Here is a 26738-nt window from a genome sequence, read left to right on the forward strand (position 1 = left end):
GAATTACCGTGTGATCTACCAATTCCACCTCTGGGTATATACACAATTACGAAAAGATGGGAACAACCCAAATGCCCATCAATGGATGAATGGATAAACAAAATGTAGTATAGGATGAGTGTCCTTATCTGAAGTGCTTGGGACGAGAAGTGTTTCAGATTTTGAAATTATTTGGATTTCTTAATATCTGCATTATACTTTCCAGTTGAGCATCCCTAATCCGAAAATTCAGAACCGGAAATGCTCCAATGCGCATTTCCTTTAAGTGACATTTCGGCACTCAAAAAGTGTCAGATTGCAGAGCCTTTTGGATTTTGGATTTCCAGAATTGGGGTGTTCAATCCATATATACAGACAATAGATTATTATTTTTAAAAAGGAATGAAATGTTGATATGTTACAAAATGGATGAGCTTTGAGAACATTAAGTGAAATAAGCCAGTAACAAAAAGACAAACGCTGTATGATTCCACTTATATGAGTTGCCCAGGGACGCCAAATTCATAGAGACAGAAAGTAGAAAGGTGGCTGTCAGGAGCTGGGAGAAGGGGAGAATGAGGAATTATTGTTTAATGACTCTAAAGTTTCACTTTGGGAGATGGGTAATGGTGATGATGGTACAACAATGTGAATGTACTTATACCACTGAATTATACCCTTAAACATAGTTAAAATGGTAAGTTGTTTTTCTTTTTTCTTTTTTTTCAGAAATGAAGTCTCACCCTGTTGCCTAGGCTGGAGTGCAGTGGCATGACCACAGCTTACTGTAACCTCGACCTCCCCGGCTCAAGCAATCCTCCTGCCTCAGCCTCCCAAGTAGCTGGGACTACAGGCACATGCCACCATGCCCAGCTACCTTTTTTTTTTTTTTTTTTGTAGAGATGGGATTTCCCTATGTTGCCTAGGCTGGTCTCAAACTCCTGGGCTCCGGTGATCCTCCTGCCTTGGCCTTCCCAAATGCTGGGATTACAGGCGTGCCACCACACCTGGCCTAAAATAAATTTTACATTATATATATCACCATCAAAAAAAGGAAATTAGACAAAGCTGAGGAAAGAATTAGTGTTCTGAAAGGAAACCACTGAGAAATTCTACCCAAATAAAACCTAAAAAGATATGGAAAATATGAAAGAAGGCTTAAAAGACACAAAGGATAAATTAAGAAGGTCCAACACAGGTCTAATAAGAGTTCTACTTGGAGAAAACAGCAAGGATAAAGAGAAAAGCAATATTCAAAATAAGCATGACCAAGAAGTATACAGAAGTGAAGGCAGATTGAGTGTTCAAAGCAAAAACCCCTAAGCAAGATAAATGGAAAATCATGTATGCATGGAGACACATTTTAATGAAACCGCAGGGCACCATAGAAAAGGAAAATATTTTAAAACAAACTAGAGAAAAAAAATTAAAAGATATTATAATTAACCGATATCAGACTTCTCAACAACGATATAATCCTAATAAGAATTAAGCAATACTGGCAAAGTACTAATAAAAACTAGCAGTCAACATGTATTGTATATGCAGTCAAATTACTATTCAAAATAAAGTGAAATCATGACATTTGCAAACATATGCACATAGTCACAGACTGTCACTGAAAATATTGAAAAACTTACTTCCATTAAAAGGAGACTGAACCTAAATACTTATCAATAAATAAAAGGAAGCATATTCAAACTTAATAGCAATTAAGGTGAATGAACTAGGTAAATCTCAAATCCTGCTATATATACTAATCATGCTATATATAAAATTCTCCATATTATTTATTAAAGATACAGCTTTATAAATAACATACACCAACTGGATGGGAAGAATATACACCAGCTGTGTAAGAGTGGCTAGGCTATGTTGGTGGGAGAAGAGAAAGCAAAGAAGCTTCCTCTATAACTGGTATTTTTCTTCGAATAAAAATGCATCAGAAGTAAAAATGGCAAAATTTTTTATAAATTTTTGTAAAGTAAATAAATTTATAAATAAATTTTTATAAATATACTTATTATAACCAAACAGTACTTACAAGAGTGTGAAATACAAAAGGACACCTTCAAGAGTACATAGGAATATATACACTTTTAAATACTGTCCTATGTACAGTGTTCTTTTCAATATTGAAATATTTAATATTCTATGCTGAAATATTTTATCATTTAAGAAGACAGAAAAATAAATGTTTCCAAAGAAAAGAAAAATAAAAAATAACATCAAGAAAACAGAAATAAAACCATAAAATCTAGGCCATAACAACCTACAAGGTTTCCTGGGCATAGAAATCACTTTTGAATACCTGGAAATCAATTTTCCTTATAATTTTTCCATCATTAATACAGCATAAATGTAATTCTTAATAAAACTTCGAATAAAGCAATTCAAACTGCTGGACTTACTAAGTTAAGAGAACGTAATAGTACAAATTTTCCAGAATTGACTAGTAATTATCATCTATTTTTATAGGATATAGTTCTTATATCTCATACAACAGGTCAAGTAATTTAAGTTTGAAGGCATAACAAGAGAGTCTACTATTTGTTCTCAAAAACAAAACACACAAAAAACAAAACCTCACCTTTGTGATTTCCAGACAGCAGTGGTAAGTTTCAGCTTTCACTTGTGGCAACGGGTGAGACAACATATGGAGAAGCACCTTCTGACTTTCTCCTTGTAGTAATGGACTGGCCTGTGCAGATTTCCAGCTGGTGAAAAAGTAAACCACCAAGACATCTGAGGCAAGTAAGTTACTAAGCAAAAGACTGCAAAGCTAACTGGAAGGGATTTCTTCCTACTCCAATTCCTCAAACTGAGATCTTATTAAAAATAACCAATATTAGCAAGTACTTACCTAAGCACTTATTTGTTTCAGGGCAGAGGAGATTCTGTGTTTAAGAGTATTTTTGAAAACCCAAAATGTCTTTAAAATCCCCTACTCAGTTGATGTTTATCACATCACAGAATTTATTCTTTCCAAAAGCAATAAAGACACTAAGTTCAAAACAGAAATTTGCTGATGTCCTCAAAATAAATTAACCAATACACAGCGTTTTCTAAAAATCCACACAAGAAAAAGGTACAAAGTAATAAAAGTTACAAAACTCTCAAATTATTAAAACTATAAAGATAAATGAATGGCCGGGCGTGGTGGCTCAAGCCTGTAATCCCAGCACTTTGGGAGGCCGAGACGGGCGGATCACGAGGTCAGGAGATCGACCATCCTGGCTAACATGGTGAAACCCCGTCTCTACTAAAAAAAATACAAAAAGCTAGCCGGGCGGGGTGGCGGGCGCCTGTAGTCCCAGCTATTCCAGAGGCTGAGGCAGGAGAATGGTGTAAACCCGGGAGGCGGAGCTTGCAGTGAGCTGAGATCCGGCCACTGAACTCTAGCCCGGGCGACAGAGCGAGACTCCGTCTCAAAAAAAAAAAAAAAGATAAATGAACAATGTGTGTGAACAGTCTGGATGGATACCAAAAACAAATGTATAAAAATCCAAAGATTATTCATTTTGATTGTGGGTATGACATTTTTGAAGTTAATCTTGAAAATAACAGTTAAGTCTCCTAATGCAGCTGTACATATACCCTTTAAAAGTCAGACACGTATAAAAGCAATTAAACTAAAAAATAATAATAACAAAGACATAAGGTCAGCTTCACTTTCACTGTTTCTAAGTTTACACACACCCTAAGTGTCCAATAATAATATAATCACATTAAGAAAGAAAATATTACATCTCTGAACAAATGCTGATGATTTCCTTTATTAGGGGGAAATGCTGATGATAGGAAAAGCTACGCAAGGCTTGGTCTGCTAGTTCCACCAATTCTAAGAGATTCTTCTCTCCCTAAAAAAGAAGCAGAATGGGACAATAAATGCCAAGTTCATGTGCAATAAAATTCTCAACAGCTAACTAAGCAGCTTCAAGAAACTAGACCATTCAGAGACCATGAGATTCTTTACATCTGTTTATGTCCACTTGCTCATCAAGCAACCTAAAAATGTCAGCCTAGGTGGAGAAATGTATGAAAATTCCCTAGCTAAATGCCACATGAGACTTTCTATTATTGAACTCTGAGTAAGCTTAAAGTTACAATCAAACTGCCTGGTTCGTTGATTACTTCTTTGTAGCTCCACCTCCCCTAATAAAAGTAGGGCTGATGTATTTATTATAAACCTGCCTCTTGTAACAGCCTGACCACTAGGAACATACAGGACATTCAACACATGTGATTAACTGACCATGAAAAATGCCACAGAGGCCAGACACAGTGGCTCACGCCTGTAGTCCCAGCACTTTGGGAGGCAGAGGCGGGCAGATCACTTGAGGTCAGGAGTTCAAGACTAGCCTGGCCAACATGGCGAAACCCCATCTCTACTAAAAATACAAAAAATCAGCTGGTTGTGGTGGCACGCGCCTGTAATCTCAGCTACTTGGGAGGCTCAGGTGGGAGGCGGAGGTTGCAGTGAGCCAAGACTGCACCACTGCACTCCAGCCTGGGAAACAGAGTGAGACTCAGGTCTCAAAAAAAAAAAATAAATAAAACCCACAGAAATACTTCAACTTAAAGACACAATTCAAAATTCTATCACAGAGAAAACAAGAAGCCAGGGGTACTAACATGTGGCAAAAGGAAAGGAAAAAAAAATAAACTATAGCAGTAAATAAGAAAAATTATAAATATCAAGTTCAAGGCCAGGCATGGTGGTTAACACCTTTAATCCTAGAATTTTGGGAGACCAAGGTGGGATGACGGCTTGAGGCCAGGAGTTCAAAACCAGCCTGAACAACACAGTGAGACCTCATCTCTATAAAACAGTTTAAAAATTAGCCAGGTGTGGTAGCATGTGCCTATAGTACTAGTTGCTTGGGAGGCTGAGGCAGATGGATTGCTGGAGCCCAAGAGATCAAGACTATAGCCTAGGCAACAGAGGAGGCTGTCAAAATAAAAATAAAAAAATTTCAAAGAAAATAAATAGGTTCAGATAGATTCTACTGTAGGCGCCAAAATGAATAAGAATTTTATCCCTAATTCCTCAAGATCTTCAGGATCCATGTCCTTATTTTCAAACAAGAAACAACTATTGTATCAATGTCTGTCTCTAAGAGCCATTAACCCTTTCATTGATAACATACTAATATTCTAATAGTATTTTTAAAAGGGATAAATACTGACACATAATTATTGCTGTAACACTGCCGTAAAGTCATCCTAATACATTATAAACAATGTAGTTCATGACTGTACTTAATATTTTTTAAAAATCAGGCTTTATATATATGTAAGTATCTATAAAATATTAAGGCAAAAACATGTCTACAAGCACTAAAATAGTCCTTATAACTCTGGTTACATCAACTGTCATTCATTTCATATCAGTAAGTCACTTCATAGAGGTACTCATTATTAAATATCAAGACATTTGTAACAACTACTGCTTTTTTGTAAATCACTGATACTAGAAATCTACACCATTAATCTAAAGTCTTTGTTTCACTTCTATACAAATCATACCCTTACTTTAACCTGTTAAATAACAGGTTATTTATAACTGACCCACTCAGGAATAATGTATCCCTCCTGTGACAATTCAATTATATGTCCATCAATTTGAAAAGTACAGATTACATTTTCTAAATATGTCAAAGGGATTTAAAAGATATATTAATCAAAACTTTTTACCTCCTTCTCAAGATCAGACAGGAAGTTACAGGTGCACTCAATTGAATAAACGGCCTCTGCAGTTCGTTTATAAATACTGTAGTTTTCAGAATTCAGCTGTTCCAAATAGGCCACAACAGCTTCATGAATATTTGGATATTCCAAAGAAACAGGCATGTCCAAAGAAAGGAGAAATAATGCTGTTGACATCGGCTCTGGTAAAAACTCGCTTGCCTTGATGAATTAAAAATAAATAAATAAATAAAATTTGTTTAAAAAAAAAACTTATTTTAGAGAAACATGGTGGGTTATAGTCTTAATCTAACTCAACTTCCTTTTTTGCAATTCTTTGCCAAAAAATTGAAGCTTTTTCCAAAGAAAATCCCATTTCCCAACACATCATTTACCTCTACCTCTTTGTCTTTGCTCAATACAAAATGTCTAAAGTCCAAATATCAACTCTTTCTCAAAGCCCAGAATACTACTTTCTTCTTCCCCAAACGAATTTCTTCTCTCCCTGAGCCCTATGCCTTGTATATACCTCTGCTATTGAACTAAGGCATGTGGCCTTTTTCTCTAAGTATTTTCTGTACATGTACACAAATCTCCACAATAACCGATTAAACTGAACCATAGCTGAACATGACAGAGCTTATTAATGACATATTAATAACATGAAATTAAGTATAGCCACAGATTGATTTGAACAGAAATGGATTTTTTTCTTTGGTTTTGCCTTTTAGAGGGGATAGCGGAAATTCAATATAATATTTTAAATAGTTCTAAAATATTCACAGAAGATAGCCCCTTAATTAGTATAAAATCAATTTGCCCAAATGAAATATTATACACATTATAATCTTAAATCAATAGATTTAAAACTGAAAGAACTATGGTTTTTTAAAAAATGGTTCTAGTTTTGTGACAGGATTATAAATATAAAGAAATAAAAAGGACTAAAAATTCGACGTTCAGAGAAAACCTCTTGACAAGGCTCAGTATTAAGGTTGAAAAGCTGCCCTTGCAAAAGTGGGTTGGGTCATTATTTATTTCATGGATAACCTATTTCAAGGATAATCATTAACTACCTGAAAGTCTAAGAGCTGAATCAGCTAAACAACAATACCTTTAAATGAATATAGTTGCTAAATGAAGATCAGAAACTACAAAAATCAAAATTTTAGATTACACAGACACGACAAACCTCCAGATTAGTAAAACAGCAGCTATTAGAAAGTAAAGAGGAATTTCATTATTCTGTGAAGGGGTGGGGGGGAGGAGGAAAAACAGAAACTCAGTTACCTGCTTACCTATTACTCACTCACTCAGCGAATATTAATTGGGCCTTACTGTGTTCCTCTACTATATGCTAGGCACCTCTCCAGTCCTGGGAACCCAGCAGAGAGCAAAATAAAACCTCTGCCTGCATGAAGCTCACATCCCACTGAAGAAAGTAGAGCGTAAATCAATAAACTTCCTAAGATGTTAGGTGTGGTTAAAAAGTGTTTTAAAACAGGATGGGAAAGATGGAGAGGAACAGAGAAGTAATGTGGAGTGGAGGCAGGGAAATGCTACTTCTCCAAAGTAGTAGGGGAAGGCCTCGCTAATCAGGTGACATTTAAGTAGGGCCCTGGAAGGGTCAGAAGCCATGTGACTATCTGAGGGAAAGCATTTATAGAAGAGGGAAGAGCAATTACAAAAGCTATATTTGGTAGCAAGGAAGCCAGTGTAGCTGGTTCTGAGGGATGGAGTCAGAAAGGAGAGGTGGGCCAGATGAGTTGAGGCTTTGGGTCATCAGAAGGACTTGTCCTCTGCTGGAAGCCACTGGAACATTTTAAACAAGTATCAAAATTGGTCTGTAGAAAACAGATGATAATGTGCAAAAGTGGAAGCTAAGAGAAAGAGGACTTTACTGCAGCAATCCAGGCAGGATAGAATGGTGGGCTTAACTCAGGTATTTCAGATTCTATATAGGTATTCAAGGGAGAAATGACAAATTTTGCTAAGGGATTATATCTACATACGAGCAAAAGAAAGGAATCAAGGCTGACTCTAAGGTTTTTGCCTGATCAACGATCAACTTGCACAACGAACTTGCCATTTACTGAGACAGGCAAGACTACAGGAAGAACATATTTGGAAGGGGAAGCACAGAATGAAGTTTGGGACATGCTCATTGGAGACATTTATTGTCATCCAAGTGAAGACATCAAAAAGGACACTGGGTATAGACAAGTTCAGAGTTTAGGTTATATGTCTGGTCTGGAAGTATAAATTTGGAAGGCATCAACACATAGATGGCATTTAATAATCACAAATGGGATGTGTTTCTTGAGGGCTGCAGTCAGTCCCGGGGTTCTACTCCTAAAGAGTTAGGAAGATGAGGAGAAATTAGCAAAGGCGATTTAGTGAGTTGGGTACTGTGCTAAGAGAGTAAATCCTAGTGGATCTAACTCTAAAGGCACTGCGTTCTAGTGTAAGAGAGTTCTGACTCTAGTCAGAAAAATAATAGCTGCTGTGAGAATTAAACAAGCATTAAGCAGAGTGTATGGCATATAGCACTCAATAAATATTAATTTCCTTTTCTCGCTTCACCACAAAGGAATTCCAACATTTCACCCTGCATACTCGTATTTAAAACTCTCGCTATCTCAACAACTCAAAGCCCCATGCTAATGTCATCAGCTAATCCTTACATGGCCCAATGGACTAATCACAATTTACACCCCCGATCTAAGATAGCTGTGCCGCATATATAAGCATTAGTCACATGGCATCGGAACTAAAAGTGAAGATGTTTCAGTTTAAATCCATCACCCCTATTAGATAAAAAATAATCAGCAACATCATCTCATGTACATTGAGAGGAGGGGCTATAAATCTTTCCTCTAAACCTAGCCACTCAGTAGCCATAGCATAATTCTATGAGTTTGTTAGAAATGCCAGCTCTCAGGCCCTACCCTTTACCTGATGAATCAGAATATGCAAGATGTGATTAAGAATATCTCTAAGTGATCTGTTTGCACATTACCCTTTGAAAAGCACTGCTCTCAGTCACTCAACTGGCTTCACTAGGTCATTAGATCTTTTTATACACCTCCCTGAAAAGCTAAAGACCTTGTGTTAGGCCGGGCGCGGTGGCTCAAGCCTGTAATCCCAGCACTTTGGGAGGCCGAGACGGGCGGATCACAAAGTCAGGAGATCGAGACCATCCTGGCTAACTCGGTGAAACCCCGTCTCTACTAAAAAATACAAAAAACTAGCCAGGTGAGGTAGCGGGCGCCTATAGTCCCAGCTACTCGGGAGGCTGAGGCAGGAGAATGGCGTTCTTCCTTACCCTGGGTGAGCATCAGTAGCTAAGGAAGAGTAACAGCAGTTTCTAGGATGCTCTATGCTTCTGCTTCCAGAACAGAGCTAGTACTTTTACCTCTTACTTCCCAGATGTCTCCCCAAACGAAATTACCTTCATTTGTTTTACCAACCACAATATTTGTCACAAGATTACCAACCTATCATTGTAACCTATACATGAGCATTCTCCAAAATCATTTAAAATCAACAAATATCAGTCTCAAAACAGGACATTTTGTCAAACTTAGGAAATCTCTACATAGATTCATATTTATTTTCCAACATTCAAATTACCTATTTGGTCAGTGGCAACTCAAAAAAACCACTTTAAAGGCAGAGTCCAAATTCTACTTCAATTGTTAGTGCGCTAGCAACAGACAGAGGGCAGCAGAACCTTACATTTATATAAACCAAAGAAGAAATTTAACAGCAATGAAATAACATTTTTGTTTAGATCTCACTTTAAAGTACTTAGTCGTGGCCGGGAGCGGTGGCTCAAGCCTGTAATCCCAGCACTTTGGGAGGCCGAGACGGGTGGATCACGAGGTCAGGAGATCGAGACCATCCTGGCTAACACAGTGAAACCCCGTTTCTACTAAAAAATACAAAAAACTAGCCGGATGAGGTGGCGGGCGCCTGTAGTCCCAGCTACTCGGGAGGCTGAGGCAGGAGAATGGCGGGAACCCGGGAGGCGGAGTTTGCAGTGAGCCGAGATCCGGCCACTGCACTCCAGCCTGGGCGACAGAGCGAGACTCCGCCTCAAAAAAAAAAAAAAAATAAAGTACTTAGTCAATTAATCAAAACAAATATAATCATCTAAAAACAAATACCTTAATTACAATCTCCCACAATGATCAAAGTTGTTTTAATAAAGTTCCAAGTTAAATATTTAAAATAACTACCAAAAATTAGATATTGATTTGTTTTTAAAAATGGAAACAATACAACAATAACTACCTTTTCTTGAAAAAAAAAAAAAAGCATGGAAAATTAACTTTACATTATTCTAGCACTAAGTAAAATTATTGATTTCTATTTTGGTTCTTGTCCAAATAAGCACTTGATGAAAAAATACAATCAAAAATAAACTACATGATGCAACTGATAGGATAAGTTTTCCATCAATACTTCAACCCATAGACAGATTGATCATTTGCAATACTTAATAACAAGCAATTGTAGCACCACTAATTTTTCAGTTATATAATATTAAGGAAGACACCCATATTTTAAATTCAATTCCAGTCTTAAGAGACTGGAATTTTTCCATTCTTAATGCTTATGCCTTGAAAAATTGTCACTCTTCAAAACAAAAAAGGACCTGCAGAAACATAATGACTAGTGAACACAAGTTAGAAATTAAAAGTAACACAAGTGATGTTATTTTCCTTAAAGCAAAATACTGTATTTAAAATGTAATCGTTTTCCTGGATCATCTGATAATACATTGTGTATATAAGTGATACTTAGAAAATGGACTTTGGGCCAGGCGCAGTGGCTCACGCCTGTAATCCCAGCACTTTGGGAGGCCAAGACAGGCAGAACACGAGGTCAAGAGATCGAGACCATCCTGGCCAACATGGTGAAACCCCATCTCTACTAAAAATACAAAAATTAGCCGGGCATGGTGGAGGGCACCTGCAATCCCAGCTACTCAGGAGGCTGAGGCAGGAGAATCGCTTGAACCCAGGAGGCGGAGGTTGCAGTGAGCGGAGATCACGCCACTGAACTCCAGCCTGGCGACAGAGCGAGACTCCATCTCAAAAAAAAAAAAGAAAATAGAGTTTGGACTATATGCTCTACAGAATTCTAGGAAACAAAGCCGCAAATGTTTAATAACTAAGGGCAACAAAGAGGCATAAGGAATAGTTTTCTAGTTTTCATAATTTCTCCCACACCTGCATTTTAGTGTGCCACTCCTTTGTCTTTGTAATAAGAACACCACAAAACACTGATGTCTGAATGATCTGAGATACTTTTACCACTAACATTCAAATTCAGAGATAATCTCACATTTAAAAATACAGTCAGTAAGAATATTTTAAAGAAATATTTACACATATTAAAATCACCTTTAACAGACTTTATACAATGGAATATTTTGTAATAAAAGTTAAATTAATGCTATAAGCAACAACAGTTATGAACCTCGAAAAGGAGTTGAGAGAGTACCTACTTTATAAATTCATTTAAACAACATTCAAAACAGGCCAATTGATCTACAGTGACTGAAGTCAGAAAGCAGTGTGGCTCAGAGAAAGAGGGAGAGGTAACAGATGGGAAGGGGCCTTTGGAATGCTGGTAACATTCTATTTTCTGTTATGAGGGTGGTCACTTTTTAAAGACGGATACATTCACTTAAGCAGAAAAAGCACGGAACTATGTACTTTTCGGAATGTATATGAAAGTTTAAAAAAAAAAAAAAAAAAGCCTTTACAGATTTAATGTATTTTTCCTGACAGCATTTTTAAAATAATTTAAAAATTTAAGTGTTCTGATTAAACTAACAGTGCACAATTCCAGAAACTGTGATTAGCAAACACACCGAAGAGACACCAGCCTTGGGCACTTTCAAAAAGTGCTTCTTTTTAGTAATTTCCCCGCCATATATTCTCACAATTATCTTTTCCATGTACTACTCTTTTTATCCATTCTGTAGCTAAAAACAATAAAACCTGTGAAACTATAATATTTTTAAATTATGCTTTTTATAATAAAGGCACATGTTTAAGCATTCAGCCTTTGATCTAGTAATGCCCTTAATAGAAATGTAAGAATCCAAAATATGAGTAAACATGTGTAAGTAGCAATTCAACATAGTGTTATTTATCAAAATACCAAAAAAAGAAAAAAAGAAACGTAAAGGCTTAATTTCTGGAGTCCTTGTGGAAATCATAGAACATCTTTCTGGTAAAATATTAGCAGCCATTAAAATTTATGAAGTGTTTAGTTACACAGAAAATGTATGTTAGATAATAAGAAATGGTTTTTTTAAAAAAAAAAAAGAATCAATAGGCTGGTACAGTGGCTCATGCCAGTACTCCTAGCACTTTGGGAGGCCGAGGTGGGTGGATCACCTGAGGTCAGGAGTTCAAGATCAGCCTGGCCAGCATGGCGAAACCCCATCTCTACTAAAAAAATACAAAAATTAGCCGAGTGTGGTGGCTCACACCTGTAAACCCAGCTACTTGGGAGGCTGAGAAAGGAGAATCACTTGAACCTGGAAGGTGGAGGTTGCAGTGAGCCAAAAAAGTGCCACTGCACTCCAGCCTGGGTGACAGTGAGACTCTGTCTCAAAAACAAAAACAAAAAAATAAAAAATAAATAAATAACTTTTATGGATGCTGTCAATTGGACTTAAAGCAGAAAAGAAAAAAGCCTCAAAACTAACTTGAAATTATGAATGAATTTTTATTCTTCATACATCAAAATGTTTTTTAAATCAACATCTTATTTTCTGAATAAAAGTTAAAAACTGAAAACCCCAAAGTTAAGAAAAGAAAGGGCTAGGTAAAATAGAAAAGTAGGAAAAAAAAAAAAAAGTACTAGAATAAAGACCAGCACAAAAGATAGTTTATTGCTATCATGGGCAGAAAAGCAGCTTTGTGAAAGACACCTAAAGCAACATGTTAATCAAAAAAACAACTTTCAAAAGACATACTAAGGTATGAAATCATATATTACGTAACTCAAACTACAAATATGTTTAGACATAAAACAAGTTACCAAATATTAACTAGGTGAATCAAATAAAAACCAGGATATTTAATCCTACCAAAGATATATTCTGAAATTCTTTTGATCAGGTGCTAAAATAAAAATATTAAGCAATTAAGTTGCTGGCAGAAAGGAAAGAGAAACACATGTGACCAAAAAAAAAAAAAATTCCCTTAAGTTACTAAAATATACCACACACCAGTAATTTACATTAAATACAACAAATACAATAGGAGAGTCCTCAGAAATCAACTTCATCAACACTTAGAAACTAAAGCCCTGCTAAAACTAGCCGGGCGAAGTGGCGGGCACCTATAGTCCCAGCTACTCGGGAGGCTGAGGCAGGAGAATGGCGTAAACCCGGGAGGCGGAGCTTGCAGTGAGCTGAGATCCAGCCACACTCCAGCCTGGGCGACAGAGCCAGACTCCGTCTCAAAAAAAAAAAGAAACTAAAGCACTGCTAACACTATTTTTAATAGATAAAACAAGAAAAAGAAAAGGTTCCATGACATTAAGATACGCTAACTACAAAATAATTTCTAAAGCAGTAATGGAAACTATTGTTTGTATTCTATGTGTCAAGGAACTTGGGAAATAGTGAATAAGTAGAGAACTCTGACAACGTGTACCTAGCTGAAGAGAATGAAAGGATACTCTTGATATTAATGGTAAGAACCAAGACACACACTGCAGAGATAAGATCAGTAGGCTTTCAATGCCCTCCAATCAATTAAAAGATACCTCAAGTGTACCAATTATATATGTACATATGTATGGAAAAATGTATTCGTATAGAAGACATAATCTCTTCCCTCAAGTGATCCCAAAGTTATTAAAGAAATGAAACCAAGTAAGTCAAACATATACATCTATATGTATATGTTTGACTTACTTGGTTTCATTTCTTTAATAACTTTGGGATGTTATTTGGTTTCATTTCTTCAATAACTTTAGGATCACTTGAGGGAAGAGATTATGTCTTCTATACGAATACATATACGTATATGTATATGTACAGATAACAGCAAGCCTTGTCTTTTACAAAACTAAGTTCTACAAGGCCAGGGAATAATTCTAACCTATTCAGTTTTACATCCAGCAAGTAATACTGCTAGGCCACTGTGGGCAATCAATAAATTTTTCACTGAATGAACAAGGAATAAACAAACAAATGTACAGACTGCAATAAAACATATGCAATAAAAACAACAGCAAGATTAAAAAATAATTTCCCATCAAATGTTCTGTCAAAATTGTTCAAAATGTTAGCCATTTCTCAATTTCTACATTTCCCATATAATCTGTTACACTTATTTTGAAAATGGCCTAAAGCACAATACCTTCATACCATGAAAAGAGCAGAAGAAATTTACAACAGAGCATTTGTTTAGAATAGTCAGTAAATTCCAAATGAGCGGCATTACCTGCCTTACCTTTTCAACAGGGAGAAGCGTTTGTAGCAGTCGAACTGCAAACAGGGAAATGCTGATAAAGGCCATTCTGTGGTGCACAAGCATCACCTCTGGTTGCTCCGAACTGATACTACTTTTATGGTAGCACATGGTTTCTCCAAGGGCTCCCAACACCAGGAGTAGTTTCTCTTTCTGAAAACATTTATACAACACGAAACAGAAGAAAACAACCAATTTTACGGGCCAGTGTACAAAAGCCATGGAGAACAGCTTAAAATGTTATCATTATCATTAAATAGGAAAACAAACCAAAACAAAATTTATTCCTCTCTCTGAGAATTACCAATACCTGCTGACATAATTTAAAAAGCACAAAAGAGTGATCAACAAACCACCTACATTTTAAAAATACAATAATCTGTAAGTATTTAATATGATGAATCTTAACTAACAATGAATAAGTATAAACAATAAAATACAAAAGGTAAATGAACCATAAATTCCTCCTAGCTTCTAGTGCTTAATTGATCCAATGTGGAACAATTAACACATAAACCCCTTGTTGAGTATTTCTTATGCTTACTATACGCCTAATACAGTGGCAGGCATAATGGGAAAAAAAAATGCATTAGTACAAGAGACATGATAATCCCTGTCTTCAAACTGATAACATTTCTAAATAAATGAATCAAGGAAAGTCAAATAATTAAAAAGCAATTAAATATCAAATTGTATAAACTCTCTTTAGATAATAAGGTTTCAAGTGGAAAATGTTATGCCATCATAAATTTAAATAATTTACTACTTCAAGAGAAATCATATCTTTTAAACTAAAAGTTATACATTAAATATGAAGAAGAACCTACACATAGGAGACTGACTTGTAAGTCACATCAATATAGACAAAGTATATCCCAGATATACTGATATGCCCCCATAAACTAGCGGGTAAAAGGACACCCTCAGTAAGACAAAAAAAAAAAAAAAAAAAACTGAAGTACTTACTTTCAATTTTCCATTGAAAACATATGAAAATAAGAATGAGAAATACCTGCAAACTAACAACAAAAATCTAATATATCAGAATTTTTTCAATTCAAGGATGACTATACAGGGAACAACTAAAAGGTATGAAGCCCAAAAATCACAAGTCATTGGCAAGGATATGGAAGAACTGGAACCCTGGTGCACTGCTGGAGGGAATGTAAAATGGTGCAGCCACTGTGGAAACCATAATGGGCAGTTCCTCAAAAAACACAGAATGATCATATGATCCAGCAAATTCCACTTCTGGGTATATACCCAAAAGAACTGAAAGCAGGGTCTCAAAAAGAGATGTATACACACCCAGGTTAACAGCAGCACCATTCACAACAGCCAAAAGGTGGAAACAATGAAAGTGGCCAACGACCAACAAATGCAGAAACAAAATGTGGTATGTTGTATACACATACAAGAAAAGGAGGCCGGGCACAACGGCTCACGCCTATAATCCCAAGGCAGGCACATCACGAGGTCAGGAGTTCAAGACCAGCCTGATCAACATGGTGAAACCCCGTCTCTACCAAAAATACAAAAACTTGCTGGGTGTGGTGGGATGTGCCTGTAATTCCAGCTACTCAGGAGGCTGAGGCAGGAGAATCACTTGAACCCGGGAGGCAGAGGTTGCAGTGAGCCAAGAGCGTACCACTGCACTCCAGCCTGGGTGACAGAGCAAGACTCCATCTCAAAAAGAAAAGAAAAGAAAAGAAAAAAGGGTGTTGAGCATTCAAAAGGAATTAAATTCTGATACATGCCACAACATGGGTGAACTTTTAAAACATAAAATAAAATAAGCCAAATACAAAAGTAAAATAAGCCAGACACAAAAAGACAAATACAGATTCTACTTATATATGAGGTACCAGGGGCTGGGGATAGGCAGAATGAGGGGTTATTGTTTAATGGGTACAGAGATTTCATTTGAGATGATGAAAAAGTTGTGTAGATAATAATGGTTGTACAACAATGTCACCGCAGAAGTAAAAGGAAGACAAAATAATCCACATAAGCAAAAAAAGGCAAAAACTTTTGAGAGTAGACCAAGCATAACTATACTATAAAAAGTTTAAATTTTCCTATAAATGAAACAATTTCATACTGAAGTAAAAAACAAAAAGTAAAAATTTATACATAAATCCTTAACTGTCATGGGATTAAGAGTAAAAAAAGAAAATAAAATTTTTTTAAAAATCTTTGTGAATAAAAGATTGAAAGTTCAATGAGTAGTAGAATTAAAACAAAAAATCTAAACAATATGATAGTGAATAATTTACGGCAAAATAAATTAGAGTAATTTTCTACTGATGACATGTTTAACAATAAACACTCAATAAAAATGAGTCTGTGATCTGAATAACATAGAACATCAAAAAAACATGTTATTGATATGGATTTACAGATTTTAACTCGGTCTTTTTGAATATAATTAAAATTAATAGCATAGACTTTGAACACTGCAAAGAATATAACTTCTCTTCAAGTTTCCAAGAAACAATGACAAAAATTAACTTTAAAAATACCACAAAGAAAACTCCAATGTATATTTAAGGCTATATTGCTCTGATCCCCAAGAAATAAAACTAAAAAGTAATAAATACTTAAACCAAAAGTAGAACAATCCTTACAAGATTAAAACAGAAAAAGTAAAACATCCTCATACAAATAACTACTGGTCTAGAGAAAACAAATTGGAAATACAGTGACAGTCTTATTATATTGACAGGCAATTAATTCCTCCATACAGTATTTCTCCATGAAAACAGTACTAAGAACAACATCTCTACATCTTTGATAATTTACAACTTAATTCAAAAAATATATTTAAGATCTCAGTATTGTAGGGCTTTTTTCTAAAAGTCTATTTACTTGTGAAATTGTTTAAAATAATCTTACTAATTCTAATGATGAATTGAGTACTTCTCAAAATATTACAAAAAGCAAGTACTTTAAGAATGAGTTTTACAGTTCTATTTCCAACATTTCTTGTAAGCAAAAAAAAAAAAAAAGTGGTTTTTTTTTTTTGGTTTTGTTTTGTTTTTTAGGAAAGGATTGAAAAACAATAGTAACCGGCCGACATTTTTTAATTCTTTGAGCTAAAGATGTTTAAACAACAACCCTAAAGGAGTTGATGGGGGGAAAAGACCAGTCCTCACAGGATAGTCATAGTTTTTACAACAGAAGGTACAAAACTGAAATGCCAGGTTAGCAAAATTTCTTAAATATTACCAATGAAACAGATTTTTGTGTAAACACAACTTATACATTACCACTGCAATATACAATGGGTTGTGGATTCTGCAAGGCATCTGGAGGAAGAGACTGCAGCAGGCTCTGCCCCTCACATGCTCCCAACGGTCCTTCCACACTGCAGCCAGTCACAGTTCCTCGTGCCAGTCTCATCAGGCACTTCCCTGATTCAAAGCAATCTCATCCTGCCTTCAGAGGAAAGGCAGGACTATTCTGCACCATGTCAAGAGATCCCTACCAGCAGACCCTCATTTATCCCACCAGTCTCTCTCCACTACCTGCACCTCACATTTCATGCTCTAGGTGCTTGTGTTCCATCTACCACCAGCCCCATCCTTTATCTGCGATCAGAACTATCCATGCCTCTTTGTCATGGCTCATGGTTCATTCTCACTCTCTGCCAGATTTTAAAAAAAAAAAATGTTATTTTATTTGGTTGGCCAAATCCTACTTATAATTTAAAACTCAGTTCATTCATTCAGATCTACAAAAAGCCCTCACTGAGGCCAGGCACGGTGGCTCATGCCTGTAATCCCAGCACTTTGAGAGGCTGAGGCAGGAGGATCACTTGAGCCCAGGAATTTGAGACCAGCCTGGCCAACATGGCTCGACCCAGCCTCTGCTAAAAATACAAAAATTAGCCGGGAGTGCTGGTACATGCCTGTAATCCTAGCTACTTGGGAGGCTGAGGCACTAGAGTTGCTTGAACCTGGGAGGCGGAGGTTGCAGTGAGTCAAGATCACGCCACTGCCCTCCAGCCTGGGCAACACAGTGAGACTCTGAGTCTGGGGAAGAAAAAAAAAAAAAAAAGCCCTCGCTGGCATCCCAAGTTCATAGCTCATAGTGTTTTCAAAGCACCAATGGCAACAAAACATAATGGCTATAAATACAAAACCTCAAGTGACCCTGAAAAATAAATTGTGCCTCAGTTATGTAGTTTGCAGGGTCATGATAATTAAATGACTTCATAAATAGTGCTTGGTGTCTGATATATAGTAAGTGCTTTATTTAAACTACCTTAGTTTAAGTGTTATTCCTGTATGCTTATCTGTTTTACTAATGTCACATTAAAAGTATCTATCACCCACGGGCATAAAAAGCACTATATCTTATTTGATACCACAAGTGCCTAGCATATATTAATAATAGGCAATCAAGAAATGTGAGTTAAAATAACTGTCTTCAGAATGGTGGCAGCAGCAGGGAAGGTCTATGTAATTAGAGAGCCCATTACCCCAGTTATCAATTCACAATCTGGTCCAAATATCCTTGATGAGCCCTTACTGGATAAAAGCCCTTCTCTTCAGTCTCTTTCATAATCCTCTTAGCCCATCCTCAAGTCCTCCTAACATTCTAGAATTCTACCAACATGCCTTGATGTTGGAGGTACCAGTTCACAGCAGGTCAGATGGGAAACGACTGCTTTCCAATGACTGCAACGACAGGAATGACACAGAAGGAATGCGGAAAAGAAACAGAACATAGACCTAAGAGTCTAGGTTATCTGGCAGGAGGTGAAGGCTACTTTCTCCTTGCATGTTGAACCTAACTTAGCATGTAAATAAAGAAAAAACAGACCTGATTTGATGACGGAGGACTAGGGGGAATGACATATGACATACTTTCGGTCAGCATAACTAATTTTGGTGAAACTATTTTTTCTTTTATTTACTTCAAGTAATAAAAAAGTATTCAATTAAGGGGGGAAATTGAAATTCCCTTCCATGCTGAGTTCCAGAGTTCCAGACACGACTGATGCTACTGACATTAGCACTGTGTGGAAATACCTAGAGATTTGATTATATATCCTCAGATACTTCATTTCTAAATTGATAGCAACATTTATTATTTTGTTCCTTTAATGACTCAACAAAAATACTGCTTCTGTCTTTCTTTTGAAAATTGGCGTAAGTATGAACATCAGGGAATTCTACTTGTTTGCTTCTTTTAAAATATAGCCAAAGAAAAGAGACATTTATTCTTTTTAAATAAGTAAATCAAATATAATTTCAAGTACTTCTGTTTTATTTCGCATTTCTAACATACCAACTGGCACTCGTACAACAGAATTAACCTTTAAAGTAAAAATAATTCATTGAATCATAAAGTACCAGCAGCCAAAAGTTAAAAGTGAATGACTAACTTTTACAGATAAATGTTCTGGCCAAGAAAATTTAAGTTAATTTCAGAAACAACTGATAAAGCATTCCTCACACTTCAAAAGAAAAATTTACTTGTTGAAAACCTTCAATATGTGAAAAATCTCCTAAAAGTACTACAAAATAGTGTGATAACCTTAAGGACTAAAGAAAAACCAAGATTCAGAACTATTATCTGAAAATTAAAGACTTGAAAATATACTCATTTTAAAATATGCAATTTGTTTCTCTTTTTAAGAGGCTCATGTTATGAAAAAAATAAAAGCTTGGGTTTCTTTCTTTCATGGGTATTGTTACTGTATAAATATCTGTACTTTTTTTTTATGTTCAGACCTCTATTCACAAGGATTTCAGACAGCCTGTAACAATGTTTAATTAAATATAGACCGACTTACATCAAAATAGCATAAAGAGAAAAAAACCTGGTAACTGTAAGAGTCAATATATACTTTTATGAGTAATAAATTTTGATTCTACTGCCTTGGTAAGGCAGCAAAAGGGAAGGGAGGGAGGGAGAGGCGAAGGAAGAAAGGGAGAGGAAGGAAGACCAGACATCAGGAATTCACATTAACAGAAGAGACAGAATGCCAAATCTTCAAGGAAGGCAAGGTTATCAGATGGCAATTTCAAAATGAAAGACATAAAATGACAAATGATTTATGATATTTTGAAATGTTAAAAAAGATATGGCTTCCAGTTACATGGAGACATACTCTGGTATTCCACAGATCTCTTAAATATTATGTTGTAATATAACATTCCTAAGGCTACTACTGTACACGTGTTGATTACTCATGCAAAATATTACTTATCAAAACACTTCTTGCAAAAAAAAAAAAAGTAATGCCATGTTTTCTAAAATTATCTACTCTACTGAAATACAAACAGCAAAAAACAAGGTATCCTGATCTGTCCACACTTTGAATGATTAGAATATTCTAAAGTTGATCCAGAATTTTCACTCTAGATAAATGTACATTTAAGACCCTAATAACTCACAGACAGGCCAGTTGCTTAAATGACCTAATTTAAAAATTTATGTAAAACTTCAATTCTGGCCATGAAATAATGACAAGGACTTCTCCTGTCCTTCACCAGAAATCAACCAGAAAGTGGCACAGTAGACAGTGTAGGACTATGATGCCAGAGAGAAGGAAAATAAGCAATGAGAGTCCTACTATACCTGAAAACAATTACTGCACAGCAAACACAGGCAAGAGAAATCCAAAGAGTCTGACAGTCTCAATGACGTTAGGAGACGAAGATGCTTGTGGAAGCTGACATGGTTAGGAACTGTGGGAGAGCTATGCAAAGAAAGAGTTTCAGAGACCTAAACAAGTTTCCATCTAGTCCATGCTGACATTAGGTGGCTTATATTACAGGTAGATACTCTGTAAATATAGGCCAAAGAAGATTACTGAGATTTAAATTGAACAACTCCCAGGGCTCACACAAGACAACAAAACTCAATCTTCAGCCAGGCAGAGTAGACAGTCATCAATAATTACTTTGAACATTCAGTAGAGGTCCCAAAGGATCACACCTCAGGAGCAGAGTTTAACCCCAAGCAAAGGTTCTTCTAGATCAGGGTTTCTCAACCTCAACACTTCCTCAAGGTTTTTCGACATCTTGAGCCAAAAAATTATTATTTGTGGAGAGCTGTTCTGGCTTCTATTTACTAGAAGCCAGTAGCACCATTCCAGGTGTGACAATCAAAAATGGCTCCCAACATTGCTAAACATCCTCTGGGGAGCAAAATTACCCCCAGTAGAAAACCACTATTTTAGACCCATTCTACCAAATTTTTTAAAGTCTTGAGAAAATGAAACCGCTCTACAAGTAGCACAATCACCTGTCAGTCTCAAACTTCTGGCTTCAAGTGATCCTCCTGCCTCGGCTTTCCAAATAGCTGGAACTATAGGTATGCACCTCCACGCCCAGCTAATGTTACTAATTTTTTAAGAGATAAGGTCTTGCTTTGTTGCCCAGGCTCATCTCAAGCTCCTGGCTTCAAGTAATGCTCCCATGTTGGTCTCCCAAAGTGCTTCCGAACCCTCCCAAAGTGCTTCTAAAAGGGCAAAATAAAAAATCAAGACACTCAGCATGGCAATATTGAAAAGGTCCAGCATCCAATCAGAAATTACTACACATATCAAATATTAAGATCCATAAAGAGAAAAATCAGCCACAGGACAAGACCCAAAACTGAAATACTCAGATGTAGAAGAGGTATACACTGACAACTTCAAAACATTGCAGAGACAAATTAAAGAGCTAAATAAGGCTGGGCACAGTGGCTCATGCCTGTAGTCCCAGCACTCTGGGAGGCTGAGGCAGGCCTATCACTTGAGGTCAGGAGTTCGAGACCAGCCTGGCCAACATGGTGAAACCCCGTCTCTACTGAAAATACAAAAAAATTAGCTGGGCATGGTGCCGCACACCTGTAATCTCAGCTACTTGGGAGGCTGAAGCTGTAGTGAGAGTCACTTGAACCCAGGAGGCGGACATTGCAGTGAGCCGAGATCATGCCACTGCACTCCAGTCTGGGTAACAGAATGAGACTCCATGTCAAAAAAAAATAAAAATAAAAATAAATAAACAGCTAAACAATTGAAGACATACATATGGTATTCATAGATCAGAAGACTCAATACTATTAAGATGTCAATTTTTCCTGAATTGATCTACAAATTCAACTCAATTCCATTCAAAACCACAGCAGGCTTTTTTTTTTTTTTTTTTTTTTTTGTAGAAATTGACAAATTTGATTGATATTGAAAATACAGAGGACCTAAAACAGCCAAAACAACTTTGAAAAACAAGAACAAAGTTGAAGGACTTATATTACCTTATTTCAAGACTTACAATAAGCTTCACTATAGCTACACTATAGGCCTTCACGATAAGCTAGAATAATTAAGTCAGTTGGGTATTGGTACCATAAGAGAAAACTGACCAATCAAACAGCATAAAGAAGTAAACCCATATATAGTTAGTTGGTAAGGAATTCAGGAAAGAAAGGATAGGCATTTGAACAAATAGTGCTGAGAAAATAATTATATACCCATAAAAAAAAAAAAAGTTCATTCCTTACCTTACCCTATATACAAAGATCAACTCAAAATCAAAGATATAAAACGTAAAACATAATGTAATAATTCTAAAAGAAAGTATAGGAAACATTCTTCGTACCCCAGGTTAGGCAAAGATTTGTTAGGTAAAATACCAAAAGCATGATCGATAAAAGAAAGATTAAGAAACTGAACCTCATCAAAATGAAGTATTTCTGCTCTTCAAAAAGCTGAATGATCAGCTCAACAAAGACAAAAAAAAGGTTTGGCAAAATACAATGATCATTCACGATCAAAACTTTCAACGAACTAAAAATACAAGGAACTTCCTCAACTTCATAAAGGCATCTACAAAATACAAACGTACTAGAGCTAATACTACCTGTAATGGTGAAAGATCGAAGCTTCCCCTCTAACATCATGGAGAAGGCTCTCACCACATCCATCCAACATTATACTAGAGGTTCTAGCCAGGGCAATTCAGTAATTTAAAAAAATGAAAGGTATCCAGAGTGAATAGAAAGAAATAAAACTGCCTTTACTCACAGATAAGATGATCTTAAAACCGTTTTTATTCACAGATAACATGATTTTATAGGTAGGAAATCCTAAGGGATCTACCAGAAAACAAAAAAAAAGGAGAAGAAGAAAAAAAAAAAACTAGCAGAACTAGTAAGTTCAGCAAGGCCACCAAATAGACAATCAATACACAAAACTCAATTGTATTTCTATATACTAACAATGAACAATCCAAAAATTTTTTAAATTTTCATTCACGGCCGGGCGCGGTGGCTCACGCCTGTAATCCCAGCACTTTGGGAGGCCGAGACGGGCGGATCACAAGGTCAGGAGATCGAGACTATGGTGAAACCCCGTCTCTACTAAAAATACAAAAAATTAGCCGGGCGCGGTGGCGGGCGCCTGTAGTCCCAGCTACTCAGGAGGCTGAGGCAGGAGAATGGCGTGAACCCGGGAGGCGGAGCTTGCAGTGAGCCGAGATCGCGCCACTGCACTCCAGCCTGGGCGACAGAGCGAGACTCCGTCTCAAAAAAAAAAAATTTTCATTCACAATGGCATTGAAAAGAATAAAATACTTAAGAATAAGTGTTTTAAAAAGACCTAGACTTGCTCTCTAAAAATTACAAAAGATGCTCAATATCATCAGTCACTAGGGAAATGCAAATTAAAACCCAATAAGACACCATTGCACGTCTATCAGAATGCCCTCCCTCTCGGCAAAAAAAAAAAAAAAAAACTGAACATAATAGATGTTGAAGATGTGGAACAACTGGAATGTCCACAGGAATGTTATCTGTAATATCTAGAAACAACCCAAATGTCCACCAACAGGTGAATGGATAAACAAATTGTGCGAAGTCCACACCATGTAATACTACTCAGAAATCAAATGAATAAACTACAGTAAGCTGTCACTTAACATGTTCAACAGGTTCTTGGAAACTGACTTTAACGAAACAGCATTACAAGTTCCATGCCATTTAACTAAGTGCTGATGAGAGAAAATAACTGGGTTTGTTATAAGTCAGTTGGCTTAAAGTCATAGTTTCCGAAAACCTATCTATGATGCCAAGTGAGGAACTGCTGTTCCGCTACATTAACAACACGGCTCAGCCGGGCACAGTGGCTCACACCTGTAATCCCAGCACTTTGGGAGGCCAATGCGGGCAGATCACTTGAGGTCATTCTACCATAAAAACACACGCATGTGTATGTTCACTGCAGCACTATTCACAATAGCAAAGACATGCAATCAACCTAAATGCCTATCAATGGCAGACTGATTAAGGAAAATGTGGTACATATACACCAATGAATACTATGCAGCCAAAAAATGCATGAGATCATATCCTTTCCAGCAACATGGATGGAGGTGGAGGCCATTATCCTATGCAAACTAATCCAGGAACAGAAAACCAAATACTGCATATTCTCACTTACAAGTGGGAGCTAAAAAATGAGAACACATGGACACAAAGAGGGGAACAACAGACACCATGATTACTCGAGGGTGGAGAGTGGGAGGAGGATCAGAAAAATTACCTATCAGGTACTATGCATATTACCTGGATGACAAAATAATCTGTATACCAAACCCCTATGACACACAGTTTACCTATATAACAAACCTGCACATGTACTGCTGAAGCTAAATAAAAGTTTTTTAGAAAAAGAGGATGCCCACTTAAATAAATATACCCTAAAGATATACCTGCACATTTATGAAACAGCATAAGCACATTATTCATTATACATAATTTATATTAACAATATCCATCAAGAGACTGGGTTAACAAATACACAACAAAGCATTTGCTACCTATAAAAAAGAATGAGAAAACTTCACGTCTAGATAGATAGGGAATAATCCCCATACCTACTACTCTATGCGTGTAAGACGTATTTTTAAGTTATAAAAACAGGGTGCAAAACAGTATATATAACATACCACCATGCAGGAAGGGGAGAGGATAAGAATCTACATACTTAGTTGCTTACATTTGCAAAAATAAAATAAAAATAGAAAAAAATAGCCAGAAAATAAAAATGACTACCAATAAGGAAAACATCTTCAAGGTAACTGAATGGGAGGGAGGCATCCCTGAGCTACATTTTTATGAAGAAAATACAATTCCCAATAGTGAAACAAATGAAAACAAATCTAATTGTATGCTGAATTGGTAACGGTAGCTTTAAGGCACAGTATTTTGACTGTATATCCTTAATGAGATTAGTCTACGTCAAAAAGAACTGCCAGGAAATCTTAAACATTTTAGTAGAGTTGTTCCTAGTAATGTTAATACTGCTGTTCTGAAACTATCTTTTGTATGTTTAAGGTCAAAGCTAATAAGTAATTATGCTGATACTGCTAGAAACGAAGACTTTCTACAAGCAAGAGCAAGGATAAAAAACACAAATTTAAAATAAGAAAAATAACAATATAAATTCACGATCTTCAAAAATATATATTTCCTAATTGTTCCTGAAAGGAAAGAATGATATCACAGTAGCTATAACTACCTCTAATGGCCTGGTTTTGGTCTTAATATACCTTCCCCTATTAGAAGTGACCAGAACCTTTGGAAAAATAGGCCTGTTCCAGGTTATTTACAAAATAAGCATGGGACATATTGAGTCAAAAAGAAAAAAGATTTGAACACTAAAGAGACAACGAAACCAGCTTAAAAGAACCAAAATCTTAAAAAAAAATACTATTCCCTATATCCCAAAGAAAACATTGATTCTCACCATATCTATACCAAAAAGGCTGCTATCATCCCAGATATCTGTTGAAATTGCTTCACCAATAAGTGTCATATCCTCTGCAAGCAATTCCAGAACTCTTATTATCATTTGTCTGCTACCTAGGAATACAAACAGAAAAACGTAAAGGAGAAAAAGTTACTTAACTTTAAAATAATCAGCTGAATATCATATTGCTCGATTTTCTAGTTAGTCATGCTCCAACATTTTCTCTTCTTTTCTAATGTTCTTAGAACTGTAGAGAAATCACAATTTACAATCACACTGAAGGCTTCTGTTCCAGTCACAACACTACTTTACTATATAACAAATCAAACACACTTATAATTGGAAAAGATATTGGAAGAAGCAATAATCTAACAGGTACTGTGAGATAGATCAAAATAATTTTTCAAATTTAGGGACCATCCATGTTACACGTAATATGTGACAAAGCACCAGAAAGATTTAGAAATCGTATTCCAATAATTTCTACTTAGTACTAGAAGGCTTGAGTCTTCTCATAAATTAATATTTTCCCACACAGGAGTTGCCTGGGAAGCTAAGCTTGGACTGGCGCAACTAAAGGAATAAATGAACATGCTGACATTTGCTAAAGAAACTTCAAGAAACTCTATTTGCACTCACCTTAAACTCAAAAAATCTTCCCAAAGTCACACCCACCAGAGCAAACTCCTTTCTCCACAGAGACAGAATAACAGACTCCATCTCCATTATCCTATGTGAGATGAACATTCACACTAGACCTTCCCACCCCGCATCCCAAAGGTTAAGTTCTAATGAATCAAAGTAAAACAAACAAC

The 26738-nt window shown here is 36.2% G+C and overlaps 1 protein-coding gene across 4 annotated transcripts in view; it reads right to left on the reverse strand.

The window, feature by feature from the left end:
* Positions 1 to 26738, reverse strand: part of RTTN (rotatin) — a 204664-nt gene that overhangs the window by 159878 nt on the left and 18048 nt on the right. For all 4 annotated transcript variants that reach the window (XM_010358889.2, XM_030926066.1, XM_030926067.1 and 1 more), the window contains 5 exons: positions 25921 to 26036; positions 14157 to 14327; positions 5677 to 5889; positions 3727 to 3839; positions 2570 to 2696 (listed from right to left, as the gene is read on the reverse strand). In XM_010358889.2, the coding sequence (XP_010357191.2) occupies positions 2570 to 2696; positions 3727 to 3839; positions 5677 to 5889; positions 14157 to 14327; positions 25921 to 26036 (740 nt within the window). The remainder of the gene's footprint in view (positions 1 to 2569; positions 2697 to 3726; positions 3840 to 5676; positions 5890 to 14156; positions 14328 to 25920; positions 26037 to 26738) is intronic.

This window comes from Rhinopithecus roxellana, chromosome 21 (assembly GCF_007565055.1).
Source record: "Rhinopithecus roxellana isolate Shanxi Qingling chromosome 21, ASM756505v1, whole genome shotgun sequence".
Lineage (NCBI taxonomy): Eukaryota > Metazoa > Chordata > Mammalia > Primates > Cercopithecidae > Rhinopithecus > Rhinopithecus roxellana.